This window comes from Plodia interpunctella, chromosome 10 (assembly GCF_027563975.2).
Source record: "Plodia interpunctella isolate USDA-ARS_2022_Savannah chromosome 10, ilPloInte3.2, whole genome shotgun sequence".
NCBI lineage: Eukaryota > Metazoa > Arthropoda > Insecta > Lepidoptera > Pyralidae > Plodia > Plodia interpunctella.
The window spans coordinates 59,626-85,791 of record NC_071303.1 but is presented as its reverse complement, the minus strand read 5'-3'; the positions used below and the strand labels follow the sequence as shown (position 1 = coordinate 85,791).

General features: G+C 45.5%; 1 protein-coding gene across 2 annotated transcripts; it reads right to left on the bottom strand.

The window, feature by feature from the left end:
• Positions 1–344: 344 nt before the first annotated feature.
• Positions 345–26,166, bottom strand: LOC128673235 (fatty acid synthase-like). 2 transcript variants are annotated; one of them, XM_053750950.2, is made up of 24 exons: positions 25,889–26,166; positions 17,969–18,151; positions 13,492–14,258; positions 12,950–13,180; positions 12,285–12,605; positions 11,547–11,859; positions 10,880–11,302; positions 10,098–10,323; positions 9,694–9,949; positions 8,585–9,538; positions 8,016–8,336; positions 7,603–7,896; positions 7,177–7,386; positions 6,429–6,986; positions 6,010–6,197; positions 5,409–5,557; positions 4,995–5,115; positions 4,591–4,790; positions 3,909–4,106; positions 3,420–3,626; positions 2,786–3,135; positions 2,281–2,511; positions 1,699–1,863; positions 345–1,431 (listed from the first exon to the last, which is right to left on the bottom strand). In XM_053750950.2, exons 2-24 carry the CDS (start codon positions 18,132–18,134, stop codon positions 1,072–1,074), a joined length of 7,209 nt encoding a protein of 2,402 aa, XP_053606925.1. In that variant the 5' UTR covers positions 18,135–18,151; positions 25,889–26,166; the 3' UTR covers positions 345–1,071. The 2 variants fall into 2 exon arrangements, with proteins under 2 accessions (XP_053606925.1, XP_053606924.1); XM_053750949.2 differs by lacking the exon at positions 25,889–26,166 and adding an exon at positions 18,226–18,712.

Here is a 26,166-nt window from a genome sequence, read left to right as displayed (position 1 = left end):
TGATTATTAATCGTATTTACAAATATTTCACGCCCAATTCTGGTTCGAGATCTGTCTGCTCGCTTTTGAAATTTTTCGGTTTTGTTTCTTATTAGGAGTATTTTTTATTTTAATAGCTATTATTTAAAAAAAGGGCTCTCCCATTCTTCCAAGTCGTTTGATATTGGACACTATTGCGCTACCCTTTAACCTTTTTATTGAACATTTTTGAGGAATACACTTTCTTACCGTTGAGAAATCGTAACGACATGGCACGCCCAGCCCACTTGCTGCTTTTCCAGCTATATCAATATCTTTTGCCTGAGATCATAGTCTTGGTTATTGGGAGTTGTAATAAAAACAAGTTTTCAAAAATAATGCACTTTTAATCACAGCGCGCTGACGTTTCGTCAGTAACAAATAAATTACCACAACAACCGTACATTGACTACACTACTACTACACTACATGTGATGCGGAATGTGGGTATCGCAGCGCAGGCTCAGCCCGCTCATAAATATTATATGTACAATATTCGACCCATTACTAACTAAATATAAATATATATATATAGTAATATACCCGCGGTACTAAATAGAGAGGCCGTTAATATCTACAAGAGTATATAAATTATAACTATACATAGTAAAAGTACAAAATATGAAGACACTAGGGTGGGACGCTCCGCATACATTGCGCTTGTACGCGCGACTTGCCGCTTGCAAGTCGGCTAGCGTCGCCCAGTCAGATTCTGACATACCTCGACGGTACGGCGTCTACGTACTTTCTGGTTAACAAACATCACGTTAATATACTCATTAATCTATTCATTAATTTAAGGAAAGTTTAGAATACGAAACATATCAGTCGAACCATGTTTTATTGAAAACCCATGGTTCTTACATTTTCAATTTTCTTGAGTAAGCTAAATTTTTATCTTGTTGAATGTAAATTTTTGTTTCGTTTCCAATATTTCCTAGTCTTATAATTGTTCACTAGCTATGGCATCAATCATCGCGCTACAATCGTCTCACTTCATTGTCAGTGAATCACACATCACACACGGCGGCGGCGCCGGCGCCGACGGCGTCGCTAGCGGGACCCCAGCACTTCGTTGACGTGGTCCGCGATGGTGCGCGCCGGCGCCCCCAGCACCACCGTCCGGTGGGTGCCCGGCAGCTGTTGCAGCGACAGCGGGCCCGCGCACAGTGGACGGAGACCGTAGTCCTCTCCTACTGTCAGGACATAGTTGTCCCTCGCTCGGAACAGTGTGACGGGTGCGGAGATCTTGCCGCTGGGTTTGTAGGTGTCGGCGACGGCGAGTTTGCGGTAGAAAGAGGAGGCGGCGGCGGCGACGGCGGCGGCCGGGTGAGGCGTGTGGCCCTCCAGCTCGCTCTGCACGCGCTGGATCCGCGCATCCCAGTTTGGAAGCTTCTCCATTTCCGACGACAGCTAAAATATTTACATACAATTACAGATATATATATAATTAATCATTCAAATTTCATATATCAAGCAAGGTCCGTTAGTAAAAGTTACCAACTATAATTCTTTGTCTTCTTTCAATCAGACAATCGTATAAAACATTTAAATGTTGCTTCGTAGAAACTTCAAAAATCAATTACTTTTTTATTGTCGTGCAAGTCAAGAATTTTACTTTCTCTAAGAAATGGATGATCTAGATGCCAACTGATCAGAAAAATAAACCGTTTGTCATACCTTGGCGGTGTCGGCCTCCTTGAAGAGCTGCACGAAGACGGCGAGCGCGTCGGCCTCGTCGCTAGCGCGCGTGCGCGCGGCGTTGCGACTCTTGCCGCGCGTCGTGTGCATGGCCACGTACGCGGGCGACCCGTCCACCAGCACCACGCGCGCCGCACAGCCTTCCTGCGGACACGGCACAGCACTGTGTACTCCTAGTGCAGCCAGGAGGGCACACAGACATAGCACTAATGTTTAACACGCATTCCTGATTTACATTTTAAGTTACTCGTAGCTCATATCCATAGCACGCATTTTTCATATAAAAACCTAGATTAGAATCCGTTCCCACAGTGCTATGTTGATGCGATTGGTCGATTCAAAACATGTCCGTAGCAACGTAGTTTAGCTTATCACTGGTGGAAAAGAAGCCTATAAGTACGTCTAAACGTACGACGCACTAAGTCGTCTATAGCGGTCCCCTTATCCTTACATGGCAAATCGAGAACTCAATCACCGACTGGTGTTTGTTTCACTCCGTTCATAATTTTATCGAATATCATGTAGCAAATAAAACTAATATCAATAATGAATATATATAACCTTCTCGAGCTGTAGCGCCATCTCGAAGGCGACGCCCGCGCCGAAGGAGTATCCCAGCAGCGTGTAGGGCGGCGTGGGCTGCACGGAGCGCACGTGCGCGATGTAGAAGCGCGCCAGCGCCGCCATGTCTGTGAGCGGCGCCGACGCCGTGCACTGCAGCCCGTACACCGTGCCGCGCACGGACTCCGCCACGGGCCGCAGCAGGTCCACCACGCCCTCCAGCGGGTGTACCTGCCAATCAATGGACGCAACGGTTACACATTGACCGAAAACACACATTTATTTCTATGAACACTCAAAGCGTTTCATACCAGAGGGATAAATTTTTGGAGTCAAATAAAGGCCACAAATCAATCAATTTATTACCAATGGGCTAGCTGTGTTCGCTTTAAGTAGGCTAGCAACTTGTTTTACAAATTTGTGTAAGGTATAATCAGCTAGTTAGCGAACAAAACAAAATAAAAATTGAGAGTGTATTTGGTTGTAAATGAAGTATAAGATGTACCATAAAGACCGGCTGCGGGTTGCCCTTAGCGGGCGCACTGGGCAGCTTGACCAGCACCTGCTTGGGCATGAGCTCGCCCAGAGTGGCCAGCTGCACCAGCTCGCCCGCCTCCGGCTCCGCCGCCTCCTGCGCCGGGACCGGCGCCCCCGCCCCACCCGCCGCCGCCGCCGCCGCATCGCCGCCCGTCAGTTCACGCAGACGAGCGAACGTCAGCGTGCGGATTTCCTGCACCCCGAGAACCAAGTCATAGCTCCGTTCTAGAGTCTGCTTGATTTCGGCGCCCATAAGCGAGTCCATGCCGAGCTCGGCCAAAGTCGCCGTGTCTGAGGTCTTGTTCGGGTTCTTGATGCCTGTCACGAAAATACGGGTGAGTTTTTTTGAAACCTTGCCATATCTCTTATGACAAACTTGGGGTGTGTTTTTAGGTGTGGTCTGTAGAATCATCTGGTTAACTAGGTCTTCTGTAATAGTAGTTTGAAATAATAAATGAGTATAGAATAACCAAGCAGCACATGTCGGCCTCATCGCAATGTATCGGAAATAAAGTTTTGACACATAGGACGATATCCCAGCATCTGACACATATTGAACACGATAAACAAAAGTAGCAATCTGTAATATCAGTATGACTGACCGAGTATGTTGGCGAGTGCGTGCACGACGTCGAGCTGCGTGGCGGGCCCGGCGCGGCGCTTGTCAGCCAGCACCAGCGACGCCGCCACCGCGTGCGGCCGCGCCAGCAGCGCGCCCAGCGCCTCCATGCACGACGCGATACGCTGCGGCACCGTGCCGCCCACCACCGCCTCGTCCGACATCGTCTCCACGATCAGACCCACCTCGCCTGACAACCGACCGATTTATATCAGATCGAGAACTATTATCACCGTATTCAGTATGGGTAGTCGTTAAGCGTTCATAATATCAAATTGCTCGAACACATGACGATTACTTGTAATATTATTGCGTGCTACGTTGCATTGACGTCAGTAAACGGGTCAAGGTAGAACAACGCAAAAATTGTATAGTTTTGACGTTACACGTAAATATTAAAACAAAAGAAAAGCGCAACACGCTACGGCGTCGCAACGGAGCAATCGGCTGACCTTAATGGATATGAACTCACCGATAGCGCCCCACTGCACCGCCAGCCCCGGCAGCCCGTCCGCCTGCCGTTGCTCACAGATGCGCTCCATCACGGAGTTGGCGAACCCGTAGTTGGTCTGGCCGGCGTTCCCGCGCCCGCACGACACGGACGAGAACGCTACGAAGTAGTCCAGCTCCGGGCACAGCTCGCGAGTGGCCACGTCCAGAGCTTTGGTTCCTGTCATAAACAAGCACACGCAGTTGACAACAACTTGATGCTGTGATTTCCACAAAGTTTCGTAATCCAACAATTTATCGAAAATTACAAATAGAATGAGTGAAACTTGCAAGTACTTTATTACTTAAAATAAATAAAAATAGCATTTAGTTTGGAATAAAATCGATAAACGTCAACTCGAGAATCCCTTGAATCCCAGTGTAATCATTTTATATATTGACGATGTGCTTCAAGAGGGGAGGGAAAGTTTCCTTTTAAATTCTGGTGTGGCTTTTCATACATGTTATTTTAGTTCCATCTGTAATCACCACCGACTGTTTTACCAACAGTACCTTAGTAAAAATTAAACACTCATATTCGTGTCATTTTGTCATTACCATTAATAATGCATACAGAAATATTTTACATATTTAATCAAATCTGTTTTTTCCACTTTCTTGACAGACTGTACTTTCGACGATTTATGAATTAACAAAATACTGACCATTGACTTTGGGCTTGGCGACTGTCTGGAAGTCAGCGGGCGTCTGGTTCTCGAGGAAGGCGTCGCGCAGCACAGCGGCCAGGTTGAAGACGCCGCCCACAGGCCCCGCGCGCGCCGCCTGCGCCAGCAGCTGCCGCGCGCCCGCCGCCGCCGTGGCGTCCGCCTGCGACACCTCCACCCACACGCCCGCCGAGCGCCATCTGGTCACATGGACACATACTATTGGTTACACACTTGTAGTCGAATTATCTCGTGCACTGCGCCAGAGAACTCTGCCCCGAGTCGTCATGGGGTATATATTTGATCTCTTTTTATACACCACAGGTAGACATTTGGGTTTGGGCCTTTCGGATGTATCGAGAACCTGCCGTATTGGAGAAAGAATGCAGTTATGGAGTAGTGACCTCTTAATACACCAGGCCTGGTAGCCAGTGCGCACGCCGCTCCTAGAGTTGAACAGCAGTTTGGTGGCGCCGCGCTTCACCAGCCAGCTGCCCAGCTCCAGCCCGAACCCGCCCAGACCGCCTGCGGAGAGAAACCAGACTCTAAATTCGGCACAATGCTTTAGAAGTCGGAAGTATATGACAATTTTGAGATACTCATGGATCGCTAAACAAAGTTTTTTTTCTGATTGAAGTATACATTTATAATATATTAGGTAGGTCTTACTATATCACGTCTAGGGACACGTGACGTATCTTCGCCAAAATATATAACGAGACAGCGAGCTTATCGGTGAAAGGGAGATTAAAAAATAGCGAAAAGTTATCCATAGAAAGTAAGATGTGAGGTTGAGCGAGAAGCAGTGACAAACGTACCAACTAGGACGTAGACCTTGGTGGGATGGAAGTAGGTGCGGGGGATGGCGGGCAGCAGCCGGGGCGCGGGGGCCGCGGGGGCGGCTGCGGTCTCCTCGTCGCGCACGCGCAGCACCACCTTGCCGATGTGCTTGCCCGTCGCCATGTATCTGCACGGGTGTGGCACACGATAGCAATATAGAGATAACTGCTGCTGAACACTACCGCTCGTCTCATTTGTCGATAAGAGACCTGCCCCGTTGCTACGTTGCGGTTCCGTTGTTTTCTATAGGTTTTGACACTGACGTGTGTTGATGTACGTAGAGTTTCCATACAATATCTGCGTTGTCCGTCAACGGATAGAAAAACAACGGAGTGCAACGATGCATCGGGGCATGGCTCCAATACATCGAATGCCGGCTACACATTATCGCCGAACTCAAATGCCGTCGCAAATGGAAGGCCATTGCGTAGTTTTTTATGAAAGCTTTTATTTACCGCAATGATAAAATAGCCACGTATGCTAAACCCGACAAGTCCGGCGAATCGATAGCCTGCGTTAGATTGCGAATCGATCAATTTAAGAAATGGCACTTTTGAACAAAAAAATAATGGATGATACCTGAAGGCGGACTCCAGCTGCTGGTCGCCGTAGACGGTGACGGGCAGCGGACGCACGGCGCCGGTTGCCAGCCCCTCGCTGAGACAGCGGCACACGGCCGCCTTCTCCGGCGCTTCGCTGCCCGCCTCGAACAGCGCGTCCAGCAGGATGCCGTGGAAGGTCGTGTTCTTCAGGAAGATCGACATGCCCTGCCAAACGACATTATTGCTTTTAAAAAGCTTTAAAATTTTGCATACATGAAGTTTGAAGTATGGAGAAGGACATAGAGTACCCAGAAGAACTCATAAGAATCCCAGAAAAATTACTAATATAAAAATAACAGCTTCCGTGGGTTCCCCATTAACCGGGCAAAAGCTAGTAACTCTTTGTAAATTAGATTGAAAGAGTGTGTAATTCTAAAACATGAAGGAAGAACTCACCAAAGGTGTGTTTTCAGAAAGATCGAGTTTTCCGATCTCGAGGAATCGTCCGCCTTCAGCCAGGCATCGCACGGAAGCCAGCAGTTTGTCTCCGGCCAGCGAGTTGAGAACCAAGTCCACTCCGCGGCCGGCGGTGCGCTTCAGCACCATCTGCTCGAAGGAGACGTCGCGGGAGTTGCCGATGTTAGCGTCTTCCAGTTGCGGGAACCGTTGGCGCAAGAACGCCCGCTTGTCCGCGGTGCCCACGGTCGTGAACACATTGCACCCCGCGTGCAGAGCGATGGCGATAGCCGCCTGGCCTACTCCACCGGTACCGGCGTGGATCAGCACTGAGTCCCCGCGACGCATGCGTCCTCGCACTGTCAGGGCGTAGTAGGCAGTAGCATATGCGACGGGCACTGTGGCGGCTTCCTCCAGCGTCCACTTGGCGGGCACCTCCCACAGGAAGCCCTTGTCGGCCGCCACGGTGGTGGCCAGCCCGCGCGCCGCCACCATGCCCATCACGCGCTTGCCGCTGCTGGACGACCGACCGCTGAACTCCAGACCCAGGATACATTCCTGTCGGACCAAAACAATGTCGGGTGAGCTTAAAATAATATTCTTATTCTATTGCGTTACTTATTCTATTAGCAGTACATGGTGTACCGTTATGGTATCTTTGTGCCTGAAGAATCAGCGCAGTAAGAATTCCGGGTAACGCATAGGACGGCACTTTACCAGAACTCGGTAGCAACAAAGATAGCAGTACCTGTCCGGCCAGGTTGCCGGGCAAGGCGTCGGGCGGCAGCTTGCCCGTGGCCAGCATGATGTCGCGGAAGTTGAGCGGCGCGTAGTACACGTGGCACAGCTCGGTGTCGGCACTCCACTGCTGCTCGCGCGCGAACCGCAGCGGGCTCTCGATCCAGCGCAGCGACGACAAGTCTCCGCGCGCCAGCGTGTTCACATATGCATGTTCCACCTGGAATACAAAGATTTTCCAATTATATACAGATTTTCATACAAGACATTTTTTCTCGATAATTTAGACGCTCCTCTCAAAATTTGATTAAATACGGTCGTTCGTAAGTTCGTTCAAATCGTTACAAGTAAGCAGGCGTCTAAAAACCGGTCCAGAAGTACAACATCTTTGCAAAAAGTACGTAACATAAAATGAAATGTGACATGAGTCACTGACCTGAAGCTGTGCCTCGGCGGAGTCGTCGAGCAGCAGATGGCGGTAGGAGCCCCAGACGCCGGCGCGCAGCACGTTGGTGACGAGGTCGCGCGCCAGCTGGTCCGCATACGGCGCCTGCTGCAGCGCGAAGGAGCGCGCGCCGGGCGCCAGCACGACGCGCACTGCACGCCCACCCGGCTCCGCGCGCAGACACGTGCCCAGCCCCAGCACGCCGCTGTCCGCTGCGCGCGACACCACGTAGATGCGGAGCTCCTCCGTCTCGGCGCGCTTCATGGCCTCGCGCAGTGGCTCCACCTAGTGGATATATATTATAGCTATATTTTTAATAAACCTCGAATACGCTAAGATTGCTCTGTGAAGATAGATATTTAAATACTAGAATGCAAATATAGGAAATATTATAAAGCAGTCACCCATTTGTACTCTTCATCCTCCTCTATCTCGATGAGCACGTGATCCTGGGGCAGCGTGGGCTTGCGCCGCAGCGTGATGTAGTCGCAGGTGGCGGTGACCTGTCTGGACACGAGCAGCAGCTCGGCGCGGGCCAGCAAGTCAGCTGTCGCCGGCTCGTCCAGCGCGCCATGCGGCTCCTCCAGCAGCAGCAGCCCGCCGGCGCCCAGCGCGGCCGCCAGGTTGGCCAGCACGCTGGGCCCGTGCCGGCTCAGGACGTCGGCTGCTAGCACCAAGTGGCAATCGCTGTCCGGCGCCGCGTCGGAACCGTTCTTTGATGTCACCTGTATCAAATATATTAGTTACTGCTCGGCTCGATAACTATATCTATTCCAAATGTAAAAGGTAGACTTTCGGATTTATAATAATATAGTATTGATTAATAGGAAATCACTATGCTGGAATGGAATGGAATTACGTATGTTATGGACAGTAATCAAAGATCCGGATGGTGATGCACATGAATGAGAAGTTATGTAAATATGACAAACCGACGATTCTATATGAATCAAAAAATTTGTCGTCGTCATACCTTAACTCCGTATTCCTGCAACGCGGCGTTGTAAGCCGCGGAGTTGGCGCCGGCAGCCACACTGGCCTCCACGCGGACCTGAGGCTCCGCCTCGAGCACCTGCACCGCCAGCGGCGTAAGCAACGCTTCTGCCGGCCTCTCCAATGCCGCTTCAGTTAGCTTCAGCCTCAACGTGCCTGCGTTCTCGAGCAGCAACTGAAGGCTCACAGTCAGCGCGTCACGCTTCGATCGAGATGTATCCTCGGTGCCGACGCTCGCGTTGTCATACGGCATGAACACGTATTTCTCCAGTTTAGGTGGTGCTTGAGGGTTGATGCGCCTCGGTGCAAGGCTGGTCTTCACACCGCGCAGCTCCACTCCTCCGCATACAGTGATGTCGGTGTACTTGCAGCGCCGGATTTTGAACGAAGGTGCTTCCGGGTCGGCCTTCTCCAACGCCGCCAGCTGAGTCCCCGGGTCGATGAGGATCCGCTGTATGCGTGTGGGGAGACACAGCTCGCGGTTGCGGCTGCTGATGATGCCGAACTGCAGCATCGTGTCCATGAACGGAATCCAGTTTCCGTTCCACGATAACTCGCCATCCGTACCGCGCGCGTCCGAGATCTTGACCCCGCGGAACACGTCCTTATAATTATAACCGCGCAGCCTCAACTCTTTGTAAATATCTTGAGGAAGCAGCGGCAGCAAGTCCGGTTCGTCGGCAGCTTTAGTAATATCTGAGTTGAGCCATTCTTTGGCTGGATCTTCCGCAAGCCGGACGCGGCCGGTGACGGCGACGCTGCCGCCCTCGCAGACGTCGAACTCGCCGGTGCCGTCCAGGATGTTGACGAGGAAGCGCACGGGCGTCTCCCGCGTGAGGATGGTGGCGCGCTTCAGCGTCATGTCGTCGATCACGATCGGAGTTTCCTCAACCTTTCTGTTGTGGAGTTTGGCTACAGTTCTCCATACGAGCGCCTGCGGGAGAAGATCAATGAAAGAATGATCAATAAATTATTTTATTCATGTATAGTGGTATCGCTGGCATTTCAATTTATAAAGCCTTTAAGTAATTTGAATAAAATCTAAGATTAAACTCGATAAAAAAATAAAATGAAAAAACAAGCGCTCACTATGTATCCAGTGGCAGGGAAGAGTATTCTTCCGTCGATCTCGTGACCGGCGAGGAAGGCGTCATCGGGACGGTTGAGGTCGAACTCGAACACGCTCTCGCCCGTGCGCTGGTTGCTGCCGAAGTTGGCCACGCTCCACTCGGTGGAGTGGTCCCATAGCACGTGGGACGCTAGTCCCGGCGTCCCGCGGGACACAGGGAACGGGACGCGCTCGTACAGCTGGCCCACCTGGGGCTGCCCGCCGTACGCATAGATTCTGAAGTAGACATTTATTTATTAGATATCGCGACCTCATCCAATTTATCCATACTTCACACAAGTCATATACTTGTGTATGCGATTATTATGAAACAGCGCTAAATACAAACCAATATAACTGATTAAGAAATGACTTGTGTACTGACTTGCCGATGGCGGCGAGCAAATGCAGCGCGGCGTCGGGCGCGTCCCTGCGCACGAGCGGCACGTGCGCGGCGGGCGCGGGCAGCGCGCGCTTCAGCACCGCCTGCAGCAGCGCGTGCGGCGCCAGCTCCAGCACCAGCGCGCGCGTCGGCAGCGACTGCAGCCCCGTCGCGAACCGCACCGGCGACAGCAGGTTGTTCACGTGGTACTCCGCGCTGCTCAGCCTCGCTGCGGGACACATGCCCAAATATATACTATACCTACTCTACGCCCATGGGAAACAAGAGAGGTGGTGTGTTCTTTTGGAGCCGCGACCCGTCCACACACTAGGTTCTACCACCAGTTTGTCCGGCTTCGATAGTCGGCTCCTATTGATTAGACCGCTAACATGGAATTTAGTAGGTACTCGTTTCTATGGCCGCAATATATGTTACTCGAAACTAGGTAAGATGTAAGTAATAATATGTCATTATATTGGGTATAATATGTTGGAAGTATCGGTATACTTCCAACATATTATACTCATCACGACCTTCGCCGATCGGACGGGGTATAGCTACATAAAACTTTAATCATCATTTCATCTGATTTCGAATACGAAAATCGCAGCGTAGGTACAACACTATTTCTACTTTTGAAAGAAAAAATATTTTTCAACCTCGACATGACACGTCAAACCAGCATATCTTTATCTTTGACTCTGGCATATATTATTACAAGTTATTTAAAAACTGCCATTCCAGCAGCAGCCATATTTCTGATCCAAAGCCATTTTTCAACTTACCGAGTTCAGAGTCCCATTTGTCTTGGGGCAACGATGAGGAGATCCACTTCGACGAGCGTGGTTTGGGGTTCGGGATGACCGAGTCGAGACGCTTCCTCAGCAGCGGCGCCGCGGCCGCGATGTACTTGCTGTGGAACGCCACGCCGCTGCTGTTGACGCGGCGCGCGAACACGCCCTCTGCGGTGAGTTGAGCCACGAATTTTTCGATCGCGTCGACCGGGCCGGAGACGGTGACGCTGTCGTGCGCGTTGTGGCAGGCGGGCACGATCTCGGGCGGACAGCGCTCCTCGCACTGCTGCCAGGTGAGCCCCACGGCCGCCATAGCGCCGGGCGCCAGCTGCGCGTCCGCGATGCTGCGTCCGCGCCAGTACGCCGCCAGCACGGCCTGCTCCGCCGTCAGCGTCTCGTCCGCGTACGCGCAACCTGACAACGACCATGTCTGTTGTAAATTGCTAGTAATTATTTGACACAGACTGACAATTATCATGATATGGCTACTGTGTAATACTGTGTATAACTTCTTGTATTCCAAGTTTATAATCGAAATAGGATTTTTAACACTTTCCAAGCACATTTTATATATTTAGCAGAACCAACAGCTGTGTTTACAAAATGGTCACTTAAATATAAATCGAAATGTTCTCACTAATATAAAGCACAAGCTAACCTAATTCTCCGACGGAGTGTCCGACGATGCCATCTGGGCGGATGCCTACGGCGCGAAGTACGTCCACTAGCGCCACCTGCACCGCGGCGATAGACACAAACGAGTTAATGACTTCCTCGAAGGCGGCGTCGGGCGCTTCCGTGAGGATGTGGACGAGATCGACGCCGTGCGGCTTCAGCGCCGCGGCTACGCGCTGGATGGTGCTGGCGAAGGTCGGCAGCCGCATGAGGTCGCGCGCCATGCCCGCCCACTGCGACCCCATGCCCGAGAACACGAACCAGATGGGACGCTTCTCGCCGCTGCCTTCTGCCTCCTGTTCGTTACGTCCATTTCTATTACTACATGCCTACTATCTTTTTCAGGCGGTCAATTATGTCAGGGCTAAATATTTTAATGAACTAACCGACTGAGGATAGCGCGTCAGGCATTTTCAAAAAGATTTATCATAAGACTAGCTTTTGCCAGCGGCTTCGCCCGCGTATATTTTCCGTTTTCTCCATACTTAAAATCAAATGTATGATAAATTTCAAGAAGATTTGTTGAGTAGATAGAGCGTGAAGAGGTAACAAACAAACTTGCTTTCACATTTATAATATTAGTTAGGATACGTGGACTAGCATTTGAATTGTAACTTAAAAGCTATGTTACAAATAGAAACATATTTAATAACAATAAAATCATTAATAAATTAATATACAATACAGGATCAGATCATAGAGATGGAGACACCAAACTCACCACGATCTCTTCAATGGGGGTGTCAGTCAAGATAGAGTATCCTCTGAAGGAGTGTCCTGGTATGTTCTGCGCGTGCACCGCATCAATGAGGGCGTGCAACTCGGCGTCGTCTCGGTGCGCCGCCGCGTGCTGCAGCAGCGCCGCCGCCGCCGGCTCCGTGCGGCCGGACGCCAGCACCAGCCGCGGCAGCGTGCCGCTGTGCGTCACTCGCGGCCGCCGGCTCCGCTCCGACTCCAGGATCACGTGCGCGTTGGCACCGCCGAACCCGAACGAGTTGACGGCCACCAGCCCGCCGTCCCAGGGCGTGTTGGCGTCCACCACCTACGTTAAAATTATGTATCTTTTATACTGACACTAAATAGTAGGTACACGACATTCGTTTAAAAATACTTCAGAGAAACACGATCTACCCTGTGGATGTACCCTTGTCGATCAATAGCGATATTGCTAAAGCACTAAGCTTGTATCAGAAGGACACAAACACAGAGACTAACACAACACACCCATCCAGGATCGCAAAATAAACATCTGTGATCACATGCCCGCACTGGGAATCGAACCCAAGACTTCCACATAGCGGGCGTGGTGACCACTGCGCCAAGGAAGTCGTGACAAATAACATAGATATGATAAGATTTCTTTTGTTATAATAAATCTGTCTGTACCTTTATTCTCCCGTCGTTGAGGGCCGGGATGTCCTTGTTGGGAGACTTGAAGTGCAAGTTGCCGGGGATGAGGCCGCGCTCCATGGCGACCAGCACCTTGGCTATGGAGCACAGCCCCGAAGCGGGCTCCGAGTGGCCCATGTTGGACTTCACCGAGCCCAATAGCAGGGGCGTCTTGCGGTCTTTGCAGAAAAACTCCGCGATCGCATTCACTTCTTGCGGGTCGCCCACCTACAGCAGATCATTTGTTGATTATGTGCAGTCTCATGTAGGTAGAGTACCAACATATTTTAAGCTTACACACAACGCGGCTCGACTAACCAATCGTCCTTTACGCGTTTAAATGTAGAAACATTCGATTAATGTTATATGTATAAGTCATGTGTAAATCTATATCAATTGGGTCTGAAGTATAATACACACTGGTTTTATTTCTACATGCAAAACACGCAAGCCGCCGCTTTACGGCATACAGTACTACAATAAAAGGGGTATCTTCAATTTGAAAGAAATGTAAGGACTATTGTCAAAAAGCTTAGTACCTTAGTGCCCGTGCCGTGAGCCTCTACATAGGAAACGTCCTGCGGCTTCAGTCGAGCTTCGGCGAAGGTCTCCTCCGCAAGCTTCTTCTGCATAGCGCCGATCGGGAACGTGATGCCCTGCTCCTTGTACCCGTCCGTGTTCATGCGGGCGCCCTTCACCGTGGCGTAAATCCTCCTCGCGTCCGCCCGCTTCTGCAGCAATACCACCACTGTGGCCTCAGAGCGCACGTAGCCGCGCCCATCCGCGTCGAACGCCGCGCAGCGCCCTTCCGGAGACAACATGCTCAGGCGATGGAAGTTCAGAGAGTTGCCGGGCTTGAGGCACAAGTTAGCGCCGGCGACGACGGCCGCGTCGCAGTGACCCGCGCGCATGGCGGCCACGGCCTGCGACAGCGCAAACATGGAGCTAGAGCAGGCCGTGTCGATGGCGTACGAGGGCCCCTTCAGGTCGAACGTGTAGGAGATGCGGTTGGGGAACATGGCGCGGCAGCAGCCGGTGAGCGCGTAACCGTTGATCTTGTCGGGGTCGAGCGTCCACAACTCGTCGGTCTCGGAGTTGGACACGCCGACGTAGACGCCGGTGCGGGAGCCGCGCAGTTCTTGCGGATTGAGACCGGCGTCCACGATCGCCTCGTGTGTGATCTCAAGAAGGAGACGCAGCTGCGGGTCCATGAGGTGGGCCTGCTTGGCGTGTACGCCGAAGAACGTGGCGTCAAACTGTGACAAGTCCTTCAGCTTGCCATTGCGCTCGGGTAGCCCGTGCAGTCCTGTAAATAAAATTTAAAATACAAATAGTCCATGGACCGTCAGCTTGTAGTGACGTCACGGTGTCTCAACCACGGTCAATGTCGGCTCGACCGTGGCGAAATTACTCCGGCCGTTTCTGGCTACACTCGGCAAAACCATAGTCAATTACGCTCCTACCTCAAAAACCTAAAAAACACTATAACCAACCATCAAAATCCGTTGTGTATAGTTTAATAAACATCTAAGCATACATAGGACGTGATAGGGACAGTCAGCGGGAAGCGATTTTGTTTATTATATGTAGTGATACACTGTGTCGACGTTATGTCAAATTTTATTATGCAGATCCATGATGCAGATTTGTCTGTTAGGAAACTACCACCTAGACGTCTAGACTAGGAATTACAGAGATGTAATCAGTACTTGTAACGTTGAATGAGTGGTATTCGTGTGGGTGAGTGATGTTTGGGCGTGTGCACGTGTTCTCAGACGCGGCGGCGTCGAGCTCCATGCGGTCAGCACTGAGCGCGACTAATCGCAGACATCGCGCCACCTCGCGCCATCAGCCCACCGCTAACGGTGAATGCTCCATTGATCCATTGTGATTCATCGCAGATTCAGCGGCTGATTACGCCTCAATTTGCTCCGATGGAATTATGTATATAACATCGCCTCATTTGTTATTGTGTTGCGTAAACTCGCGTGGTATCGAAAATTAGGTAGATACATATGTAGCAACGTACCTAGAATATTTGATATCTGTTTCGTAAATTAAATTTATTACACATTATATACTTGATGGTTTTTAACATATAGGATACTTTTTTTGTGACTTGACCTATTGGAAGCTCACGCACGCAGGTACCGGTACGCAGAGTCAATTAGGTAGATAACCACAGAATATTCCCGCCTGTAGTACCTACGTAAGTAATCTACTGTGCTATTGGGATCGGCTCTATTATAGGTACTGTCTGTACTACAGAAATATGAATTGTAGATGAAAGATAATTATGAATAAAGATAAATTGCATAGACAGGCACACCCTGTCGGGTCGCACCCCGACGACCATTTCTAAAGTGCGTAAACAAAATCAATAGGAAGCTAGTTCAATGCCATTCGGCTGGTGATAGGAATAGGAACTTTGAATTTGATTTTGTATTAACGCTAACACACGTCCACGAGATATGTTGTAAGTATTCATTTAAAATGGTCACAAAGTAGGTGAATATACAACAAGGTGAAGGTGAAGCTAATAAACGTGTCGCGTATCTTGGGTACAGGTATAGATTCGTAGTTCGTACGTATACAGGTTGTAAAACATACGAAGTGGTAATATAGGTACGACACCTTGGGTTGATCTTTATACCTATTTAGTTTCAAGTTATATAAACACGTCTAAAAAGTGTATCTAAAAAGTAATTTCAGGTATGTATATTTATTTTAGTTTAGCTCTTATGAATATAAAATAAATAAAACAAATTATCACAGAAACAGATAAAGGCGTTATTTTAAAATTTTGGCGACGCAATTGTGACAAAACACGCGGAATGGAATGGCCCGCGATAACCCTCATCATGTCATCCGATAAATTTGAGTCTTATCACTCGCAACTAATATTATTTAATTTTGGTCATAGTTCGATCAGCTGAGATTCAAGTAGAGGACACGAACAGATAACCCCTATGATACAAATAAATAAACACTTAACAACGACACCGAGTGCTGGATAGAATCGTTCGTCCGTTAGTGGTTAGGGCGCAGCGTTCGATGGGATCGTTCCCTCAAGACTAAGCGGTCCAAAATCCGACGAATTTGGACTAATATAGAACGTCCTAGAACGAAAAAAAAATTACAAAAATTTAAGGAAAATATAATAACAATAAATTATTAAACATTTCAACTACTTAAATTATAAAGAAAAACAATTGAGTTATCAGAATCAAAGAACTTGCCGCACAATAAACGTTAAGCCCTTGCTGGAGTAGTACTGAAAATATCCACGTCTAATATTTTAGAAATGTTTAGCTATTATTATATGAAATTAAGGTAGATAAAGAAAATACCCTTTTATTTCCTGGATATTTCACATTTTTTGAATTTTAATTTATTATTATAATATGTCTAAATTAAAAATTTTACTCGATAACTATATTCCTTAAGATCTTAAATAATTTTTATTTTATTTTTTCTACTCAAGTTTGCTACTTCTTTACGTTAGGTAGGTATATAATATCTTAAGCTTCGAATATGACACTGAAAGGCAAATTACGAAAATCTTAGTTCATGCACAAATACTCTGTGATAAGTATTAAGACACATAAATTTCCTGAAGTTATTAGTAATTAATATATTTACAATAGAAGTGGTCGATGGCTTTTAACAGGTTTGAAAAGCACTGTTTTTGAGCCTAAGAGCGTCAACGCTCTTCAGTTTAGACTACTTATTCCGCAGGCCGCAGGTAAACTGAATGTTCGTGAATGAGTATTATAGTTGTAATAGTGTATCAATGCAACCCTGACGACTTGCACGCGAGCGCAAATTGGCGCGCGGACACGCGTCTCCGCCGTGTTCCTGGACTCACGCGACGCGGCGCTTCCGAGTTTCCCACAAATACTGTTGCGTTGCGTAGGCTCACGCTCGAACGCTAATCATGATCACGACGATTGTTCGCCCATAGCTCGATCTATCCAACTATTGAAAGTCTGCTCTATGTTATAAGTAATTTGCTGATTTTACCTAATAGAGAATTTCTACAAAACACAGCCAACTGTGAAAAATAATGAAACGTCCAAGAATTCTGTAGTACTTATCGCGGGTCATGTAAGCCATTAGCGTAACTAGCACTAGTATCCACCTATTTAATATAGCACCTATATTAAAGTTTGGTTATTTGACGACATGACTGATTAAATTTAATGTCAAACAAATTTACTCATGTCATAAGCACATTATGTTATCTCGTTTCAAAAAACAAAAGTAACATGTAACAAAAATTAATTCTAATGATTCAGGAAGTAAAATGTTTTACTAAATAACTCTCTTAAGTAAACAATAGCGAGTCTGATAAATGCATTAAATTTTACACGTGGAGTACCGCAAGGGGCATTCATTGATCCCACACATTTCACGTTTTTTAATCCGTCGCAGGTGTTCTGACGTCACATGCTTCTTTTAATGAAAATAAAAGAACTAAGTACTTATCTCTATCACTTTTCTTACAAGACAAAGTAATATTCAGTCAAGAGAATGGGTTGCCATGGAGTATTTTCTAAATAGGCGAAGGGTTTTAGAATTTATAATTATTGCAAAATCTAAAACAGCCATTTTACGTCCCCACTCCTTCCTTGCACGGCACTGACCTTTCTCATGGTCTGTGGCCATAACCCACTACGCTGGCCCCATGCCGGTTGATATTTTATAACTCAAACGAAACTTTTATTCAGAAATTAGACATTCACAGAATTTTTTACGTCAAATTTTAAATCAAACTGTACTTATAGTATTTCTGAAAAAGCGAGACACTATTGGCGTTTTGGAACGACCATTGCTGAGAAGAAATACCGAAAGAATCTTATGGCCCCTATCATGACAGAAGGGCTTATACCTAGGTAACACCCCTTAGTGTTATAACAAAGTACATGATCAAATAGTAAACAAAAACATGCAAATAATTGTGACTCGAGTAAAAAATAAAGATATAAACCTACGATATTTCAATCGCTGACTAACCTGTGGGCCAACGCCGGTCGTCGGCGGTGACCATGTCAACTCCTTCGAAGAGGTTGGAGGCGAACTCCTCGATGCTGTCGGACTCCGGCAGCCGGCCCGACAGCCCTGTCATCACGATGTCGTCCTCCATCGACCCGTTCACTCCGTTTAGTGTCGGCGCCGGCATCTTCTCGTTTCAGTTAGCTGCAAGTCAATTTCTGCTTTGTAGTTCCATTCACTTATACATAAACAAAGCGACAGCCCGATTCCGAGCTCACCTCAATGTAGGTTATAACTGGCGCGGTAAAGTTCGTAATGATGGACGCGCGCGATAGAGGCTGGTGGTGGTGAGCGAGCGAGCGAGGTGACCGCCAGCAAGTGTGGGACGCGAGTGGTGCAGCGATTAGCGCGACGTCGGTTAAAAGGGTGAGAAATGATAGCGGGGTCGCGGCCTGCCCCGGACACGTTTCCACGAGACCCGGCTTATCGCGCCACAAGGACGAGCAAGGTCGTTCGGTCTCTTCCTCCTAATTCCGACGCCACAGCCCGGCGGCGCAGGTCTGCCGCATTAGCTGCGCGCTTATCACTGAAGGAAAATGTAACAATCCGCGTCCGATTTGACCTCCAAGATTATCGGCGCAGAGTCGATTCAGCGACCTCTTGATGCTATAGAATAGATGAGACACGTTATAATCCGCGCCTCTCGCCACACTTCCACGAGAACCGTGGCCCGCACAATGGCGTCTTTGTGCGTCAATTACTGCGATTGCCGCGAGATCAGCCGCTCTTTCGTCTGCATCTACCGGCCGTCGCTACTCATGCCTCAGCCGAGTGATGAGTATTTGCGCGCATCGTGTAAAGCAAAGCAACATGTGGTACCTATAAAGACAGTGCCGGTGACGACTAGCTGCCTTGACATTGGGTTATGCCTTTATCCGGCAACAATGTCACTTTTCAACAGTTAACATCTCATTCACGTCATTGCACCTACACTCTGTAATGCTAATAAGTACCTACTAAAATAATATAATGAACCAAATTAAAAAAAATATTTAAAATCACGTAAATCATCGTTGACATCTCTAAAAACAAATCGGTAGGCTCGTTGAAAAATTGGTACTTACATCAATGAACAACTTTCAGGAAGGCACCTAACCCACCTGAAAGTATATTTCAGCGAGACCTAAGGAGTAAACAAAGTGCCGGCTCGGCTCCTATCACCGCGACCGCAACACAGACCCACTCAACTCAACACGTCAAGTTCTCAGATGCGAACTTCAGGCTTCAGAAAATGACTTTATATTATAAAACGAAGTCCTCTGTCGCGCCTGTCTGTTCGCGATAAACTCAAAAGCGCACTTGTTTTGAGCGCACCGTCGTGGCGCACCGAAATTATTCTTCGAACCGCACCAAAAAATGCGCTTCGAGGATACAAACAATACTGAAATGTCGTTCTTCGAAGCGCACCCACGTTTAAAAATAAAATAAGGAAGAGCCACTAATACATATTATGATCATATCGATTTTTTTCATCCTAGTGAGTTCTATTGCAACAGATATTGTGGTGTATTAGAAAGCTATTCAGGTATTCAGATCAAACATAGACACTTACTAACCTGTGGGTGTGGGTAGAGTATGAAAACTATGAACAAATGAAAAATATGTTATGTATTTTTTATAGTCTCGTCTCGCAGCTCAGTTTTTCTATTCTTTAATAGAAAAACTGAGCTGCTATTCTTTAATAGAAAAACTGAGCTGCGAGACTTGGGTTTTTACAGCATGTTTTCTCATTTTTTTTTTTGTAGTCGTAAATCGAATTTGTATGGAAAGTAGTTTTTTTTTTCAAATATCAACATATTTTCCTATGGGAATGTTGTTCAATTTCATGGGCTGAACACACCTTTCCATTATACAGATTCATTAACTGCAAATGTAACTTTGTAATTTCCTATATTTATATGGGATTACAAAGTTATTAATGCAGTTGGTGTATGAAAACTGGACCGAAATTCCAAAATTTTTTCAAGGTTTCCCTTGATTTAGACACTAAACACTAATTTGAAGTAGAAGACATAGAAGCTTCAAATTTAGAATGTATTCTAAATTTGAAGCTTCTATGTCTTGCCTAGAAGTGCCTTAGACTTTTATTGATCGGTCAGTCAGTGAGTGAGTGAGCGATAAAATCAAGAATCTTGTAACTAGTTAAAATTCTTTTACTACTGATTCAAATTGAAATTTGAAATTTACAGTGTTTATACAATACCTGCTTAATTACTGAAAAAGCAGGCTTCCTGTGGATAAAAATCCACAAGTTATTGGGGTTCGAAATTGGCCTGAATTGCTTCGAGAAAAGGATGGTACGGCCGTGCCTTTTTTTTGCTCGACTTGCGGGGGCACTGCCGTGCCCCCATATAAGATCTAAAACATCGTCGAATTTTTAAAAAAATATTATTTTATTTAAACGATTATCGATATCATTATTTTGTTATATTTAAACGTGGGTGCGTTACGAATAATGACATAGTATTCCTCGAAGCGCACTATTTTGGTGCGGTTCGAGGATTTCGTACCTAAATGATGGTAAAATGCGTTTTATGATTTATGACGTATAAATATCATCTTATATTTTTTTGAGTTTTATCATTTTAGAAGTTACAGGGTAACACACATATTTTACCACTTTGGAAGTTTCTCTCGCGCAAACTGCCTACCTATTCAGTTTAGAAGAAATATATATTAGAAACCTCAATATCATTTTTGAAGACCTATCCATAGATGTATGAGTTTAATATTTTTTTATTCATTTCAGTTCTAAGTATAGGGACCCAAAACTTTTAAAAAATATATTTTTGTGTTAAATCTTAATGCGGTTCACAGAATACATCTACTTACAAAGTTTCAACAGTATAGTTTATGTATATTTCTTATAGTTTCGGATAAAAGTGGCTATGACATAAGGACGAACGGACAGACAGACATGACGAATCTATAAGGGTTCCGTTTTTGCCATTTGGCTACGGAACCCTAGAAACGCGCATTTTTTTCGCACAAATCCAGACATCGTGGTAAAACATGCAAATGCAAATTACTTTAGTAAAAACATCTTGAACATGGTGGAGAGTGTTAGCGAATTGCGTCACCGCTACAAGCGAGGACCATTGGAAATAAATACGACACGAGTGGCTGACGCGCAACTACATTGTGGAAAAATCTCTCATTATTAGGTAAGTACTAGATGTTGCCCGGGGCTTCGCTCCCGTGGGAATTTTGAGATAAAATACTTACAGCAATCTACGATAACGAACCTTTCTAATGGTGAAATATTTTTCGAAATCGGTTCGGTAGTTTCGGAGATTACCCGCCTCAAACATACAAACTCACATACGCTTACCTCTTTATAATAATAGTATAGATATACTTAAATACTATTCGTTCATTTAAACGTATTAATTTAATTTTATATGACAATTAACTAATTTATTTTTAACTAGCTAATGCTCGCGACTTCGTTCGCGTACAGAACAATGTTTATATTGGGGGTTTCCTTCGGGTGCTAATATAAAAAGAGCTGAAGAGTTACCGACCGCGTAGTATTCGCGGGATAAGTACAGTTTCACCGGCGCCACTCCCAGTGAGAATCTCGGCTTCAATTACATTTTTATACTTCAACAGGAAATGCTCATCAGGCTGAACAACTTTTATTAAGGCGTCATTTCTTTATTTCCTATAGCTGAACCATAATTGTTTTCCATCAGGTGTTCCAATTTTAAAAACTATTTATACACTATATATTGCCCAGGCTTAATAGCTATCTAACAAAAAAGTTTCATTCAAATCCGTCCAGTAGTTCCGAAGATTAGCGTGTACAAACAGACAGAGTTCTTTTTTCAAATTCTTTCTCTGATACTATGACTCTATCGCCTAATTTTGTTTTTATATTAATATATTCAATGTACAACTTCGACCTCGTGAACACAATAAATTTTTACAAAATTGTGAATATTTGAAAAACGACTGAACCGATTTTGATGCTATGCTAGTAGAATGGCAGAGCTCGCTCGCTCCGCTCGCTCGGCAAATTTAATACTGAAAACCGCAAATACTTTTAAGTAACTGAAAATTTTGGAAAAGACGTTTGAAAGAATAGATTTACCGAATCCAAATAATAACACAAATAAATATACATATATAAGCATGCTAACTTTGAATATGATTATATCGGTATTAGGTTTGCATGGGTAGGGAAGACACCGGGCGGTCTATCTGTGATCTATCGTCATCGCCCTATTTCCCTTCTCCTGTGCTGAGTACCCAGTTCCTTAGCCCTTTCCCAGTTGATGGCCTTTTACAATTTGCGCGGGAGTAGAAGCAGCTGGGTCTTATATTAAAGGTTATTTTTATTGTTAGATAATGTTTTTAGCATTAAGTCCGCCTCTTGTACAAGCTAGAAGTACCTCCACCTGGTGAAGGCGGTTACATTTTAGGCCTAATTTTCGACGATGATAGATCATACATGTCATCGTTGATAAAATCCGTCACGCTTCAGCATAACTCAGCAACAAACATCCTCATTTTCAGATTTATAATTCACTGGAGTCATAGAGTCCACGCGAACGAAGTCGCTGGCAACAAGTAGTATTTTAAACACTGCTTATAAATTTAAACACTGAATTGGTAATCATAAAAATGTATCAACTTCATTTATTAATAAATTTTAATTTAACACAGCAACAATATTGTAACCTATCTGACTAATAATATTTGACTTAGTAGAGCCTGGATGCGGTCTGTCAGTTCCGACAAATCTAAATATACTTGTTCGGTGTATTTATTAGTGACGACTTGCGAATAACATGGACAAGAGATAAATTACCGCTTCGAGAATTGAAATGACAAATATAATTCTATTAGGGGTAAAGGTTATTTAATACAATTATCAAATAAATTGGTATTTTTTTAGACGACAGCCAGCATCATAATAGCATAGCTATTCATAGCACTTATTATAATATGCAACGAGAAATATGATAGAAAAATTGTCAAGCTCATCTTGGAGGATATGGCAGTTATATAGGATAGGTACATCCATAAATTTCCGAAGTCTCGCGTTTTGGGACTTGTAACAGTGGACTGCGTCCGACTCCGACAGATTATAAATAATATCGTTTAGTTGTAAATGAGCGCCGGCGCACAGCGTCGTCTCTATCAGTCTGTCAAGGCAATGTTTGTTATTGTGACTTTATGATTTTTTTTATTTATTTTTATGTTCTAATATCTATGATTTTTATTGCATCTAGTAATTGATAACCCGATTCCATTACCTAAAGACTTTTTTAGAGTTTTTTACAATCTGTCTATTTGGTCAAGGTAATCTTCGAAACGGCTTATTTGTATTGTAAAACATAGGCAGTAACTAGGTACTTACTTAAATATAGATCTTTGTTACGTGTCATTATCAGATTTTGATGGGATTTTCAGTTTAAGGTTAAGAAAGTAAGAGAGCTCATCTGAAGGTAGCTTTTATCTAGAATTCCACCCCTAAGTGGGGGAAACGGTGGGTATCTACAAATTTGTCATTTTTACAGTGCCACACATGAAATTTTAAATTCAAATTACATCCTCATTTTTATTGATAACGGGACTAAACACGTTCCGAGAACCAGGCACCTACCTAATGAAACGAGAGACGAGACACGTACCAGGATACGAGACGGGATGGGACACGTTACTTGCTGGAAGCGGTACGGGGTCCAATGCAGGAAACAGAATAAGAGTTGTGGGACATTTCCCATCTGAGCAGGACATTTCGGGAAATGTGAAGAGACATATATAACGGAAAATGAAGCGGAAATCAACATTGAACTATTATAGACGGGAGAAGATACGAATTTTAATGAAATAATTATTACCTCTCGCAGAATGCACACCTACGAATCTTCGGTATATCATTGCCAATCATAATAAAAACATTAGATCATTGATTACGGTGCCATTATTGTTGGAGTGTAAAAAATAAACAATTTTAGAAATGTAATGTAATAAACAACTTTAAGTAAATCTAAAATGCTCAGTAGGTAACTTGATTGATAGAGGTTGTTGGATGGCTATTAGTAGGAAGTAGGTATCACATCATACGTGTTAGGTGTTTGTGTAGCACGCCAGCGAGACATGTTTGCGGCCGGCCGCGGCGCGTCATCAGCGGTGACGACAGGTCCATGCCACTACCACCACCGCACAACGTCTTGTTTATCTCGCTTGGCTTCCATTTCAAGGTCCCTCGACCCGTTCATCCTAGTGTCAGAGTGTGTGTTCGTATACTTTACCACAGATAGATTCTGCAGTGTGTGAGATAATTTATCATTTGACCTCAACATATCTCGATGAATATCGGCATTTTTAATGCCGGTTCCAAATTGTCGTCGAACAGTTTGCCAAATTTTGCTGGTTTTATACTAACTACTTGTACCTATGCAATGTTCACGCATTCGCGTCGGCATGTGTCTGAGGCTGAGGTCGGCGACAGTGTGGAGCTAGGCATAAGATTTCGATGATTTATGTTCATGCTTCGGTACGATCTAAATATGTAGGTACCTATTATCAGTATACCTATTACCAACCATGCATGCCATCCATTCTAGGTAGGTAGTAGGCAGATACCTTCTATGTATGTGTCGCAGTTGTAGTTCCCTACTCCATGTGGTCGTAGTACAATCGTTGATACACGTCCTACGTAGGGTGTACGTAGATAATCAATATGTCCAAGAACCACAGACCAAGCCGTCAAACGGTACTTATTAGGTTAGTCGTCGAGCGATATGGCCAATTGGCCGGATCATGAAGTGTCGGTAGGTAGTAACACGAACTACTACTCGAGCATGGCCCGATGTGACCAGTTTCAGGACACGACACGTGTAGCCCTGTCTACTAGGTATTGTGATTGTGCTGTCTCCAACATTAGTAATAGGTACCTAGTCCTCCGATCAACAATGTTTTGTATCAGGCAATATGTGAAAATGCAACCTGAGATTGCAATACTGTAACTATATAATAGGTAGGTACCACAGCCACCTTATTTTTGTACTTAGGTTGTTACAAAATACCTTTACACCCATATACCTATACGAAATGGAAAGGTACGTAGGTACCTCCTCGGTTAGATAGATCCCATGCAAAACTTATCAATACCTATAAAACTTGTTAGGCTTGATAAACAATCTCAAATGTGTTCGTCAGCAGTCGTTAGTAACAAATAGGTAAGAAATGTACCCTTTTTTGGCGTCTTGAAACTTTGGTCTCTATGGTCAAATCACATAGATACTACCTCAACAATAGGTAGACCTACAATATTTTGTAACATATTATCTACCTATATAGATAAACATCCAAGACCTAGATCAATCTGAAAAAGATTATTTTCCACAAGTATCCACGTCGACCTGACCGGGGATCAAATCCGTTCCAGTTACCTAGCAGTTCAGCAGTCCGGCATGATGACCTAATGAACCCTACGTCCACTAAAATCCATCTTAGAGATCTTTGGACTGCTAAACTGGATGCCTAATGGCTTCAGAGGTCGTCGAATATACATAAATAATAAATAAGGATGAAAATATAAACAATCCTGATAAACAGCCCAGGGCAGTATTCACCACTTCGTACGTAGGTATAAAGGTATTTTATAACACCCTGTATAAAAAAACGAAGTTAGGGGTAGTTATTTTACTAAGTACAGAAGTTAGGGGTAGTTATTTTACTAAGTACAATGTAAAAAAATAAAGCATTTTTTCTGTAATCAAAATATTTAATCAAAGTTTGTAAAACTTTGTTTAGTCAAAACTTAAGGTACCTAGGTAGATATTTAAAGATATTCCTCATAATTTATATAAAATCTTACGATTATGAAATTTTATGAAATAAATAAATAATGACGTCAAAACTTACGTTAAAATAAACTGCAATCCGTACCAATCAAATAGGATAGGTACCTAGCCAATGTTTTGTGATTCGCACTTCTTGAGATGTCCAGCCGGGACTGTAGCTCGTTCGCGAAAACTGTCCAATGATAGATACGATACGACCCAAATGCGTAATTAAGCACTCTTTAGAGGTCCAGGTAGTGACGTGCGCGGTTGTGTATGGGTTCGCGATATCGACCGGCGACTGTAGCTGCGAGCGTCGAGTCGCGGCTTCGTGTGCGTCGCGACTGCGGTCGAGTCAAT

Bases quoted from the DNA above. Each gene is read 5' to 3' on its own strand.
- LOC128673235 (XM_053750950.2), bottom strand. From the start codon at position 18,134: ATGCCGGCGCCGACACTAAACGGAGTGAACGGGTCGATGGAGGACGAC. The intron at 2,512-2,785 runs GTACATCTTATA...ATTGATTGGCAG, and splicing joins ACCCGCAGCCGGTCTTTATG to GTACACCCGCTGGAGGGCGT. The intron at 1,864-2,280 runs GTTATATATATT...CCGTGTCCGCAG, and splicing joins TGGCGCTACAGCTCGAGAAG to GAAGGCTGTGCGGCGCGCGT.